Below are 13,409 nucleotides of genomic sequence, written 5' to 3'. Positions count from 1 at the left end.
GCGTGTGGACTGAAGGGTCCTGGGTTTGATTCCAGTCCGGGGCATGTGCCCAGGTTGGGGGCTCAATCCCCAGTGGGTAATGTGTGGGAGGCAGCCAATCAATGGTTCTCTCTTATCATTGATGTTTCTATCTCTTTCTCCCTCTCCCTTCCTCTCTGAAATCAATAAAAATACATTTAGAAAATGAAAAAGAGACAGGAGGGACCCCCCTCGTGATGAACAGGGCCCGAGTTGACATATGGACATCGGCATCCCATTGTTGATGAGATATTTGCAAGATGTTGCCATTGGGGGAGCTGGGTGCATGGCTCTCTGTAGTGTTTCTTAGATGATTATCTCACAGTCAAGACAGCCAAGTGTGCCCCAGTCTTGAGCCCCTGAGTGTCCCCGCAGGGAACAGGGGCCTTGTTGGAAATGGTTCATTGGTGGTGGCACCTGCGGGCTGGCAGCACTGAGCATACAAGATGGGAGGGGGCCAGCGAGGGACTGCATGCCAGAGCGGGGCCTGGCTGAGTTAGCAATTAACTGGCCCTACGGTTTTCCTTTAAATAACAAAAAAATACACCTGAAGGGGAGACTGCTCCTTGCTTCAAGTCCCAGCCGAGGCTCGAGCATTGAGTCTCCAGGGTTCCAGAGACCAGGCATGACGAGCGCCCCGGGACTAGACCCGCTGGAGGACAGCAGCGAGGATGAGAGGCCCAAGTGGGACAACAAGCTCCAGTACTTCCTGAGCTGCGTGGGGTTTGCCGTGGGCCTGGGCAACATCTGGAGGTTCCCGTACCTGTGCCAGAGCCATGGGGGAGGTGAGCCAGTGCAGCATCCTCAAACAGAAGGGGAATGGCCGCACCTCGGGCTGGGTTGTCACTGGTTCCTGCCGGGTGGGAGTGGTCCTCCCAGGAAGAGCACTACGCCATGGCCCAGGGAGAAACCATCTGAGGGCATCAGAGCTCTTGGGACCCAGGCGAATCCTCCCAACGCTGCTCCTGCCCAGCCTTGCCTTGGGGTTGCCCATGTGTGCAGACTTGCCAGGCCTTTGGTTCCTGAGTCTTTGCTCTTCCAAAGAGGTCTGGCTTGGAGCATCCCTAAGACAGGCAGAGGCTGCAGGTCCTGATCGTGCTGGGTGCTCGGGTCTGTGGCTCTGGGAGAGGCCGAGGCTCCTCTCACACAGCTCAGCCACCAGGACCAAGCTTTTTGTTCCACTCCTTCCACTGCACGGCCGACAAGGGACAGAGGGACAGGTCCCACCCCAACACGGGGCACAGCTGGGCAGACAACCTGAGGCATTGACCTTCTCCAGAATCCTGTGTGCATGAGGCAGCTCCATGTCCTGAGGGAGCCTGTCACGGGGGGTCACGGGGTCTCAGTAGGAACAGAACAGCCCATTTGCTGATGAAACCACCTCGGAAGCACTGACAAGGGATTTAAAACAGCAGCACCGGGCCGGACGTGTGGTCTGTCCCCTCTCAGGGAGGCCGCGGTGACATCCTGCCCAGGTGCCATCCCCTGCTGACCGCAGCGTCCTTGCAGGAGCCTTCCTCATCCCCTACCTCATCGCCCTGGCCTTCGAGGGGATCCCGCTGTTCCACCTTGAGCTTGCCATCGGCCAGCGCCTGCGCAGAGGCAGCATCGGGGTGTGGAAGGCCATCTCCCCCTACCTGAGCGGAGTCGGTACGCTGCCTCTCTGGGACTCCTGCCCACAGCTGCTGGGGAGGGACAGGGGGAAGGATGCAGTTCCAAGGGCGAGGTGGGCTTGCTTGGGATTCGGAACCTGCAGGCAAAGGAGGGACCCTTGGGTACAGGTGCAGGGACACCCAGGCAGCAGTGTCCCTGAGGGAGCCATCCCTAGTCACACTCCGAGGAGGACTCATTGGTTCCCCTGAGGACAGACTTGGGTGGAGTGAGCTCAGGGTGCAGAAGAAGGAGGCAACAGGCTGGCCCTTCGGACAGCTCAGGCTGTCCCATGTCGTAAGCCCTGTGGACCTGTGCAAACGTGGAGCATGCATGTCCGGGAAGCTTGTGGGCATGGATGAAGGGGGCTGAACAGGACTTCATACAACGATGCGTCCTCAGCCAGAAGATTCGTCCAGATGTGGGGCAGCAGAAATGGCGGAAGGTGAGTCAAGACAGTCTGTAACAGGAAGGACGGTGACTGTCCATTGTCTGCCCACAGGGCTGGGCTGCTTCACAGTATCCTTCCTGATCAGTCTCTACTACAACACTGTCCTGACCTGGGTGCTGTGGTACTTCCTCAACTCCTTCCAGCACCCACTGCCCTGGAGCACCTGCCCACTGAACCTCAACCAGACAGGTAGTGCCCGGGACCGGGGAGTTCACACCCTGCCTTTGCAGGAGCCCCTCAAGGTCACCATGAAAGAGCGCGTCTGAACCCCGATTCTCTTCACCCGTGTCTCTGCTCACTGCTGGACCCAGGGGCCCACAGACACGCTCTGCTGGGGGCTCAGAGCCACGCTGGGCCCAGTAATGAGAGGGGTAGCAGGGGGTTGCTGTGTTGGCTGAATTAGGTTGTTAGGTCCAGACCCCAGCCTGGTGCTGGATCTGACTAGATCTCGGCGACACGGAAAACGGTCATTGCTTTCAGCAGTTTGCTCACTTTCTCCTTTCCCACCTCTGGTTGGTATGATCTTGCATCTCACTCATTCTGAACAATGCCGACCCTGGGTGCCTGACCTAAGTCAGGCCTGGAGGCTCCCTGTGTCCATCCCATTGGCCATGCTGGGTGCCGGGGCAGAGGAGGACACCGGTCCAGGGTGGATTATGCACAGTCTCATTTCTGGGTGGAGGATTGCAAAGCCCGAATTTCACCCGAGCCCTGAGGTCAGCCCCGTGACCAGACCTCCTGGTTTCAGGGTTTGTGGAGGAGTGCCAGGGCAGCAGCTCCGTGAGCTACTTCTGGTACCGGCAGACGCTGAACATCACGGCCGACATTGACTACAGCGGCTCCATTCAGTGGCGGCTGCTGGTCTGCTTGGCGGCCTGCTGGGCAATCCTGTACCTGTGTGTCATCAGAGGCATCGAATCCACTGGAAAGGTGAGAGCCTGCGGGCAGACCCTCTCCCTCACTCCCTCCAGCTGCAGAGTCCTCCCCTCCCCCACTGCCGTCAGAGTGAGTTTAGAGGCTCTGCTGGGAGAGGCTTGGGTATCAAGTCTGTCATATCTCCTTGGAGAATCGATGCCTTTTTCCTTGCAGAGTGACTGACCTTACCCAAGTCATAGTCTTTGGTCTGAAGTCAATTAAGATATTAACCTAGCCACCCAGCGTTCTTTGACCATGTTGACATCTATGTTTTTCCATTCTGCTTCTTTTAACCTGATGAAATCTCTGTTTAAAGTCTGTTTCTTGAACTCAACAGCATGCAGTTGGTCTTGCTTTTCCCCAACCTAATCTGATGCTCCCTACCTTTTGTGTAGGGTGTTTAGATCATTTACATTTAATGCAATTATTGACCTGGTTCATATCACCCGTCACTTGTGTTTGTTTTGTACTTGTCAAGTCTGTTCTTTGTTTCATTTTCTTTCTTTTTTGAGTATCTCTCCCCTCCCCTCCATTTAATCCTCACCTGAGGATATATTTTTCATTGATCCCAAAGAGAGAGAAAGAGAGAGGGAGGGAAAGAAAAACATCGATATAAGAGAGAAACATCAATTGGCTGCCTCACATACAATCCCTGACCGAGGATTGAACTCATAACTTAGGTATGTGCCCTGACTGGGAATTGAACTTCTGACCTTCGGTGTGCAGGACAATGCTTCAACCAACTGAGCCACACCAGCCAGCGTCATATCTATCTTTTTAAGTCACTGTGTGCAGTGCCGGGCACCTTCAGACCCCGGCTCCCGGTCGTGGCTGTGCGGCTCTTGCACAGACCCACCCATGTGTGCACCTGAATGTTCCTCAGTGGGCGTGTGGGTATCACAGCTGCTCCCACATGAGGGTCTGCACACCTGAGAGGACTGGAATTACCGAGGGAGACAGAGCAGCCATGAGACCCAACAAGCCAGCCAGATACTCTGATGGCCTGGTTATGAAAGTCCCTAAAGATGTGTCAGGGTGACCTCAAAGTCAGTCTGGGGGGCAGTGAGAAAAGAGATTTATTTTGCATCGATGCCATGTGTGCAGACTCCTGCCAAACCTGGCTGACAGTGGGTGCCATGTGGGAGAAGGTATGGGCAGGTGTGGGACCAGGAGACCCTGAGAGTGGCCAGCCAGGGGGTGGGTGGGAAGAAATGTCGGTGAAGGAAGAACTCAATGCCTTCTGTGTGAACAAGAGGGAGGCCACCGCATGGGAAGTCGGTGGTCCCCTCAGCGGATCCACAGACACCTACGTGAGTCCGCTGTGGCCATCACAGAGAGCTCCAACCCCTCCAAGCTTGACCGGATCCCACCCACCACCTCCCTGGTGCCCTCCAGCCTGACCTGACTGGGTCCCAGATTAATGACGGGCCACTGGCCACTGAGGCATTTCCAGCAGGCCTGCCTCTCTAAAGATTTTTTTATGTGGAACAGATACCATTGAAAAGTCTCACAATCTGTGTGGCTTCTTTCTTTAAGGTCATTTATTTCACAGCCTTGTTCCCCTACGTGGTCCTGACCATCTTCCTCATCAGAGGACTCACCCTGCCCGGGGCGACGGAAGGCTTAATCTACCTGTTCACTCCCAACGTAAGTGGGTCTCAAATGCAAGCCCAGGTACCAGGAAGCACACAGGTCGGGCCACAGCCAAGCCCAGCCCAGCTCGTCCTACCCCCTGGCCTTACGGGAGGAGGAGGGGAAGGAGGGGAGAATGGGCCTCAGGAAGGAAGTCAGGGTCAGGGTGAAGAGAGCAGGAGAAAGACACAGTTTGGGGCATGTGGACTTTGGTGCTCGCAGGATGTTGGGCTCAGAAGAGAGGCTGGCTGGGCACTCACTGTCCCATCCCTAATGCTCTGGACCCCACACCTCTGAGAGTCTAGCTGCACAGCCCCACTAGGCGAGGAGCCATGGGACCAAGGGACCTGCCCACCAAAGCCCACAGCTCTTCTAGACATTCCATGTCTCCAGATCCCAGCAGCCCCTGCGAGGTTCTGGGGGCTGCATCACACTCCCCAGGCTCCCCAGGCAGTGCCCGCCCAGGGTAAGGGAAGGGGACATATTTGTGTGGAAGTGTGTTTACCCCTCTCCCTCAGCAGCAGAAACACCAGGCACTGTGTCAGGTGGGAGACTTCAAGTCACTCAAATCCACCAGGTCTGAGAGGAGCAGATCAGTACACCCAGGTTCAAGTTGCCCAGACCCATTTCCTTCCTGGAGGGCCTGCAGCCAAGTTCTCAGCACCCACGTGTCCCATGTGGACGGGAGCTGTGGGTTCTTTGACACCTCACAGGACGGGGGGCCGAGTTTGCAAGTGGCCCTTCTAAGCACACTCCTCCTGCATGATCTTCAACTGCCCCTGGGGTCTGAGCAGGTGACACCACACATGACCGCTGCCCAGAGGAAGTCCTGGGCATGCCCTGGGACGGAAGGCACTGGGCGGGTGAGGTTGGCCTGTGGCACAGGGGCCTCCCATCTCCCTCCAGATGCAGACCCTCCAGAGCCCCCGGGTGTGGCTGGACGCAGCCACCCAGATATTCTTCTCTCTGTCCTTGGCCTTCGGAGGACACATCGCGTTAGCGAGTTACAACCCACCCAGGTAGGGCCGGGCTCGGTGGGGACCTTCCAACCGAGGTCCAGGCTGGTCTCGGTGCTCACTTAGCATGTCTTTATGGGGCTTCCTGCCTGGGACAGAGGGCAAGCAAAGATGAACTTGAGATGAGACCAGATTCTGGGCATTCCAGCAATTACTGAGTCATCCCCTGGGGCTGGAGGTCAGGGCCTCCAGGCAGCCTCCCACACGTTCGGAGCAGCTGCTGGAAGAGAGCCCAGACAACCAAACCCAGGAACAAGGCCATAACTGGGGCGGGCACGCGTGTCGCCTCTGTAGTCACTAAAAGAGACTCAGCCTCTGCTCTACAAGGAGCCACAGGCACCTGGTACTCCCATTACAACCATCGTAAACCACACAGTGAAGGCCCTGTGACACCCTCAACCGAATTCCTGTGGGGTCGGTGTTCCCGCCCCTCAGAGCAGGCAGGGGCAGGAGGCGGAGGCCGAGGCCAGCTAGGCCCTGGCTGTCTTGACAAGCTCTGTCTCAACTCCCAGTAGCTCGTGTGCAGTTAGTTCACCCACCTCAGCAGCCTGGAGGCAGGAGGGGCTGGTGAGAAGGGGTGGGTGGGAGGGGCCAAGGCTGTCTTGAGAGCACCAGGAACAGGGCAGAGTTTCTGGGTCACACACAAGAGGGTCCCAGGAGTAGCGTGGGGGCATCCAGACAGGGTGCTGAGGCAGCGAGCTCCCTCCAAGTTTCCTCCCCGAGGCCCTAACCACAGCCATGCGCTCCTTCTGCTCAGGAACGACTGTGAGAAGGACGCAGTGACCATCGCCCTGGTCAACAGTATGACCTCCCTCTATGCCTCCATTGCTGTCTTCTCTGTCTTGGGGTTCAAGGCAGCCAATGACTATGGGCGCTGCTTGGACAGGTGAGCACAGTATCCAGGGGCCGCCAGATGGAGCCTGCTGCCCTAGGGTCCCACTCAGTGACCTCCTAGTCCTCAGGGCAGGAGGGTGGAGTGTCCCCCAAAGGGTATGTTCACCCAGAACATAGAACGTGACCTGACTTGAAAATAGGGTCTTTTCAGAGAGTGTTGATCAACATGAGATCATACTGGATAGGGTGCCCCGACTCCAGGAGAGGGTTCTTATTTGAGACAGAAAGAGACACAGACACACAGGGAGAGGCCGTGTGATGACAAGCAGAGGCTGCAGGGGTACGGCCACAGCCCAGCAAGCCGAGCGCCAGGAGCCAGGAAGGACGTCCCTGAGAGCCACAGAAGGTGATCCGCCATGTCCACGGTGCTGGGCCGAGCCTGCAGAGGGAGGAAGAGGACACACAGTGTTCCCAGGAGGGGGAGGGATGTTTCAGAGGCGCTGCAGGTCTGTGCCCTGGGGGCAGTGTAATTCCACCGAGACACCTGGTGAACACGAGCTGTTGATCCATTAACTGCTCAAGGGGTCAGGCGGTTGAGCTTCCGGGAGGTGTGTCCTATTCACTGCATTTTGTGCCACATCTGTGCCTCCCTTAGGGGACTTTTAAGCAGCAAAATCACCATCAAAAGGCACAAAAGATGTGAAAACCGTGGCCCTACCTGGGCTGTAAGAGACCCTGTCCACAGTAGAGGTGAAACAGGAAGGGGTGGGGGCCTTCCGGACTCGGTGGGACGGACGTACCGCTCTGAACATGTCTTCAGATAACTACAGAAGGGCCACGGTGCTGACTTTGAGGTTACAAATAACTGAAGCAAGCAGGCAAAGTTGCAAATACAAAAACACCTACTCTACTCCTTTGAGTCAGGAGCCCTGGGGGCGGGGTGAAACTCTTCCGACTATGAGGCTAGAGGAGCAGAGCTTGGCCCACCCCTCCCCGGCCCTCGGCCCTCGGGGAGCCCTGTGCCCGGGTCGGCTGGGGATCCACAGGTGCAGGAGGCAAGGAGCTCCCACTGCCCAGGGACAATTGTACCTAACCGGGGAGCGTCCCCTCCAGGCCCGCCCTTCACCCAGGTGTCCTGGAGACCCTGGCAGACCGAGGGGCTGACCCTCATAGGGATTGCTGGGTCCTTTCTGGGCGTGTTCACTGTGGGAGCCGGTGTCCCACTGAGCGCTTACTCTGCCTCTCTGTCCCTGCAGGAACATCCTCAGCATCACCAATGAGTTTGAGTTCCCAGACCAGAGCATCTCTAGGGACGAGTACCCCGATGTCCTCACACACCTGAATGCCACCCAGCCTGAGAGGTTGGCTGGGCTGCACCTGGAGTCCTGCCGTCTGCAAGACTTTCTGGATAAGGTACTGAGGGCCTGGCCCTGCTGCTAACGGCTGGGCAAGGGAGGGCATTACTGGCTGTGGAGGAGTGGGTAGCCGCACACAGGACCCACTAATCCTTGGGGCTGAGATGGGCAGGTCCTCAGGGCAATGGTCTAATGGTGCCTGAGCCCAACAGCCCGGGCCCCACGGCACAGCTGGCTGTAGGCTGTTGAAGGAAAGGAGGTTTCTTTCACTCAGTGGTGCCCTCTGTTGTCCCGGCACAGCCCCAACAGAGCAGGCCCAGCACCTCACCCGAGGCCAGGAGGGTGTCAGAGCACATGTCTCACAGCACAGGCCATGTTGGCGCGTATGTCCGAGCATGAGGAGTGTCAGTGTGTGTGTCAAGCTTGGGCGCCCCGTGCACATGTGTCCCAGCGTGGCTGTGCGTGTCTTGCAGAGCGCCTCAGGCACAGGCCTGGCCTTCATTGTCTTCACGGAGGCCATCCTGCACATGCCTGGAGCTCCCATGTGGGCCGTGCTCTTCTTCGCGATGCTGTTCACCTTGGGACTGTCATCCATGTTCGGGAACATAGAGGGCGTCATCACGCCACTCCTGGATATGGGCATCCTGCCAAAATGGGTCCCCAAGGAGGTCCTGACTGGTGAGAGTCCTCGCTGTTCGCCTGCCTCTGGTTTCACTCCTACCCACTGTCCAGACACCCTCCTCCATGAGGGCTCCAGGGCCGTGTCAGTCTCCATGGAGGGCGGGGTCAGCCTTGCCTCTCAGGGCTGGTCCCAGTGGCTCTGTACTGAGTCCCAAGCGCCATCATGGGGAGGGGAGGGTCAGCAGGGCTGGGAGCAGGGATCCCCTCTGACACTGCCCTCTGAGGCCAGTCCCAGCATCCTCCTGCCCTCTGGGCACAGTTCAGGAATCGGGGGGGACAAGCAGACAGGGAGAAGGTGGGAGAGCTGGGAGGGCAGCAGCAGGGAGACTTGGGAGGCATGAGTGTGCGTGCCCGCAGGGACGGTCTGCCTGGTCTGCTTCCTCGTGGCAACCTGCTTCACACTGCAGTCCGGGAACTACTGGCTCGAGGTTTTCGACAAATACGCTGCTTCCCTGAACCTGATCATCTTCGCCTTCTTCGAGGTGATCGGCGTCGTCTATGTTTACGGGATGGAACGGTGAGTTCCACTTCCTTTGGCGTCAGCGGGGGCTGGGGTCCTACCCCTCTGCCCCCAGCATACCTCATATACAAAGTCTGGGCATCGTGGCTACCAGGCTCCAGGGCAGCTACAGGGATGAGACAGAATCAGCTGAGACCCCTCCCAAGGGTGACTCCCAGATATCCACAGAAGCCCCCACAGGACCCACCCATCTGGCTATGCCAGCCTCCCAGACTGTGGAGACAAAATGGCTAGTTTCCAGCTACAGGGGGCAGACTCCTCAAGTACAAGGATAAGTAGACACTAGGGCACAGGAGGTCCAGATGCCCTCCTGGAGGCCTCCAAGAAGGCTTAGCACCTGTCCTGCCATCTCCACCTGGCTCAGGCCTGCTGCGTACCTGTCACTCACATCTTCACTCACACCTGCCACCCCTGACCACAGCCTTGCCGAAGTGGCCCCAGAGGTTGTGTTCTCGGTCCTTGGTTCCAAAGCATCCTGGAAGTCACAAATCCAGGGCCTTCCCCCCTGCTCAGGGGCCAGCATGCTTGTCCTAGGGTGAGACACTGCTCACCTGGAGAGGAGCAAGTGAGAGGTAGCTGTCTGGCGGGGCCTGACCTGGTAATGTGGGATGAACAGTGAGCCCTGGACTTCAGCCAGCTGTGGGATCTCGGGAAACACCTGGAGTGGAGCTGGACTGGAGGGAGCAAGCAGAGGGAGGGCCTTGGGGGGTCCTGCCCTTTCTATTGGCTCCTAGATGCACCTGCTTTATATTCTGGGTCAATGGTGTCCAGGTCCCGTCCTCTAGCTTGGGCACTGAGGGCACCAGGTCAGGCACCTGCTTCCTTCCCACAGCTGGGCTGGCAGGGGCTTTGCTGCTTCTCATCCAGCAGCTGAGCCCTGCCAGGGGTGGAACCCACAGTTCCTTCCCAGATGAGCCTCATTCAGGGCCCAGGCTGGGGCTGGACTGACCTGCTCACTTGGGACATTTCCACTTACGGACAGGAACTGAGTCCTCATCAGGATCTGAGAGGGCTGCCCATCTGGTGGCTACTCAGGAAGGCATGGGGACAAAGGACGGTGTGGAGTGGGGGACAGCCCTACAGACCACATCTTGGTGACACTGGATGAAGCTACTGGCTGAGCATGTGGGCTTGCAGACATGGGGCCCGGTGTGGGGACCTAAACCCAATGTCTCTGGCAGGTTCTGTGATGACATTGAATGGATGACTGAGAGGCGGCCTGGCCTCTACTGGCGGGTGACCTGGAAGGTCATCAGCCCCCTGCTGCTGCTGACCATCTTCGTGGCTTATATTGTCTTCCTGGTCTGGACAACGCTGAGCTACAAGGCCTGGAACCCCCAATACGTAGGTCCTTCATATGGGGACCCGGGGACCCAGGGGCCCTGGGACTGCCTCGGGCCTGGCCTGGCCCGGCTCTGGTGCTCTCAGACCCAGATGACATTCATGGTGGACAAGTATTTTAAGTGACCAAGTGAGCTGTCTTTGCTATGCTATCCGAGGTCAGGAGACCCTCCTAGAGCAGTGTTTCCCAAAGTGTGGTACGCGTACCCCCAGGGGTACGGGAAGAGTTTGGTGGGGGTACGCGTTGCACCGGAGTTTGGTGGGGATATGCACTGCACCGTGCTTAGCTGCACCTAATTCTATGTTATCATGAGTATGAGGGGTACTCAGCATTACAAAAATTACAGAAGGGGTACACATATGTCAAAAGTTTGGGAAACACTGCCCTAGAGTGCCCTGGAGCATCATAGGTGACTCGGGAAACCCGGACAACCTCAGCCAGTAGCAGGAGGATAAGCAGTTTCCAGACTCTGGTGACATCACAGGTCCCTCCCTATAGTTCCACACGTAGAGGTATAGCCTCCAGCCGCCCTTTCCAGGTGTGTGGGGACAAGCTCCTCACGCTGCCCACTCCTAGTCTGAGATGAGAGAAGGTGCATGTAGCACACACATCACTGAACTGCCACCAAGCCCTGTCTGAGGGCTGAGCCCTGTGGCCTGGCTGACCTGCCACCCCATCTAGCTGTCTGAACCTCACTGTGTCCCTTGTGGGAGCATGGAAGTAATTCCGTCCAAATTCCCCTTTGGAAAGGGGAGCTGCCCAAGACACCATGGGCAGGAGGAGGAGAAAGAGAATTCTTGTGAATATTATCCTTTTAGATTCATACAGTAGTGCCTTGTGAACCTCAAAAATAGGACCTGAAGTTGGTGTGTTGTCTCGTTCCCCAACAGCGGGGACAGAGGGGGTCAGAGGGCCTCAGGATGCCCCGTGGGTCAGGCCGAGGCAACCTGGAGACTGTGGGTTCCCTCGGGGTGGACAGGGTGGCTCTTTTCAGAACAAAGCCCCTTAGGTTCCCAGCCTGTCTCTCAGAGCCCAGCCCCCACGGGAGGCTCGGCCCATGTCCTGTCCTAAGCCTTCAGCCCCCTGTGCCCTCACTGCTCAGGGAGCAGCCCCTGGCCCTGTGCCTTTTCCATTCATCCGCCAGGAATGAACCAACCTGCTGCTTCATTTCAGGAAGAGATGGGGTGAAGCTGCCCACACACCACAATCACTTGGCTGAGGGGCAGCCTCGCTCTGTCCAGGTGGTGGGTCTGGGGAGGGGGGACATGCTGCCCTCTCTCTCGGACACTCACCCTGTGGCCTCCTGTCTCTGCAGAAGCAGTTTCCCTCGCGGCAGGAGAAGTCCTACCCAGGCTGGGTGCAGGCCATCTGCGGGCTCCTGTCCTTCTTGCCCGCACTGTTAGTCCCAGGAGTTGCGCTGGCCCAGCTGCCCATCTGGCGCAGACAGAAGCAGGAGAATGTGCAGCAGAACATACGCCTGAAGCTGCAGGTCAGCGAGGTCTCCGACAGCGAGGTCCGCTGAGGGCGGGGGGGGGGGGGGGGGGGGGGGCGGCCTGTACGCCCTCGCTCACAGATCACCTGACCCCATTACACTCACCAACCCCGACCCTATGGTTGTTACTTCCACACACTCTCACGCCTCCGACCCTCTCAGCACGCAGCCCAGCTTAGACATCACCGTCCATGCTGTTCGCCATACGGGAGAAAGCCCGGCATCTGGTCAGGGGTCCTGCACAGCACTGTCTGAGTGGCCATAGGATGCACCTGGCAAGTCCATGGGCAACATGGCAGGGAGGTCCTGCTGCCAAGCAGGCCAGAGGAGGGGGTTTCTGAGGAAGCCACATCCACACCTTTGCACTGGCCCTGAGCCACAGGGGTTGTGGGAATTTCAGGGCTGATCTCCAAGGCTGCCTGCAGCAGCCCCTGCACCCAGCACACTCAGGTCCTGGGGACGGTCTGCCATGGCCACGCAGGTGAAGGGAACCATGCAGGCAGCAGGACACGGTTTTTCCAGGGCGAGGTGGGCAGCCTCATGTGAAGAATTGTATCAGGGAACCCATGGCCTCCCCAGGACCCAAGGACCGACCCTCCTAGAGGGAAGAGTGAGCCCTGCCTGGGAGCTGGGGCTGCCTGACTGCTCCTGACATGTTATCAGAAACACAGCCTTTAGTCCTTTTAAAACTTTCTCAAAGACTTAAATGTGTGTCAAGAAAGTACGAGAAGGCTGATTATCATTCAGGTTCCCACTGTCTGCAGGGGGAGAAATATCACTCCCAGCTGTTCCCCTTGCTCCCTGTCACTCCTCTGTGCCAGTGCCAGTGCTGGTGGCGCCAGGTGCCAAGCCCTCTGGCAGCTGACAGCCAGGACCTGCCTGCTCTAGAGCTCTCAACACAGTGCTTCTTCCCCAACTCCTCATCTGCCCTCCCTCCCTCTTTCCTCTCCATCAGTACGGAGCCAGGAGTCAGGTCTAAGGAGCTGAGCCCTGACACATACAGGCTTGTTTCTGATCTGCCACCCTGAGACCATCATGTCCTTGGCCAGATGCTGCTGGGAACAGCCCCCATGAAGACCCCCCATTTTAAACCAATCCCCAGTTGGGTTAACACTGTCCAGGGTGCTGAAAACCCCCAGACAGCAAGTTTTATGGCAGGTTATAAACAGCCCAGGCCAGGCCAGCTGTTGGGAGTCATCTGTGCCCATAGCCAGCCCAAGACCCGGCAAATAGAGCATGCACAATTGCTGCCCAAGAGCAGCTAAGTGTGGGAAATGGTCTGAATTCAAGGGTACCCCAACGTGTGTGGTAAGCCCCACAGTTGGGCGAGTCCTGACCTTTGCCCCCAAGCTATGACCCTGACCCCTTCCTCTGTCGAAAAGCCGGCAATGGCCAGAGTCTTTCTCCTGTGGCATCTCTCTGACACACTGTCTCTCAGCCTTTTAGGGACCCTGTGATCACATTGGTTCTCCTAGATAACCCAGAATCATCTTCCATTTCAGT

At 57.7% G+C, this 13,409-nt stretch overlaps 1 protein-coding gene across 1 annotated transcript; it reads left to right on the top strand.

Annotated features, from left to right (window-relative positions):
- The first annotated feature begins 560 nt into the window (after positions 1-560).
- SLC6A18 (solute carrier family 6 member 18) lies at positions 561-12,020 on the top strand. The gene is made up of 12 exons (XM_036410491.2): positions 561-803; positions 1,528-1,668; positions 2,171-2,308; positions 2,868-3,049; positions 4,571-4,681; positions 5,573-5,685; positions 6,440-6,568; positions 7,773-7,929; positions 8,345-8,549; positions 8,910-9,069; positions 10,254-10,416; positions 11,730-12,020. The coding sequence occupies exons 1-12, from the start codon at positions 644-646 to the stop codon at positions 11,934-11,936; spliced, it is 1,866 nt and encodes a 621-aa protein (XP_036266384.2). The 5' UTR covers positions 561-643; the 3' UTR covers positions 11,937-12,020.
- The last annotated feature ends 1,389 nt before the right edge of the window (positions 12,021-13,409 follow it).

This window comes from Pipistrellus kuhlii, unplaced genomic scaffold (assembly GCF_014108245.1).
Source record: "Pipistrellus kuhlii isolate mPipKuh1 unplaced genomic scaffold, mPipKuh1.p scaffold_m20_p_4, whole genome shotgun sequence".
NCBI classification, from domain to species: domain Eukaryota; kingdom Metazoa; phylum Chordata; class Mammalia; order Chiroptera; family Vespertilionidae; genus Pipistrellus; species Pipistrellus kuhlii.
Note: the sequence above shows the minus strand (reverse complement) of the source record. Positions and strands in the feature narration are given on the sequence as shown.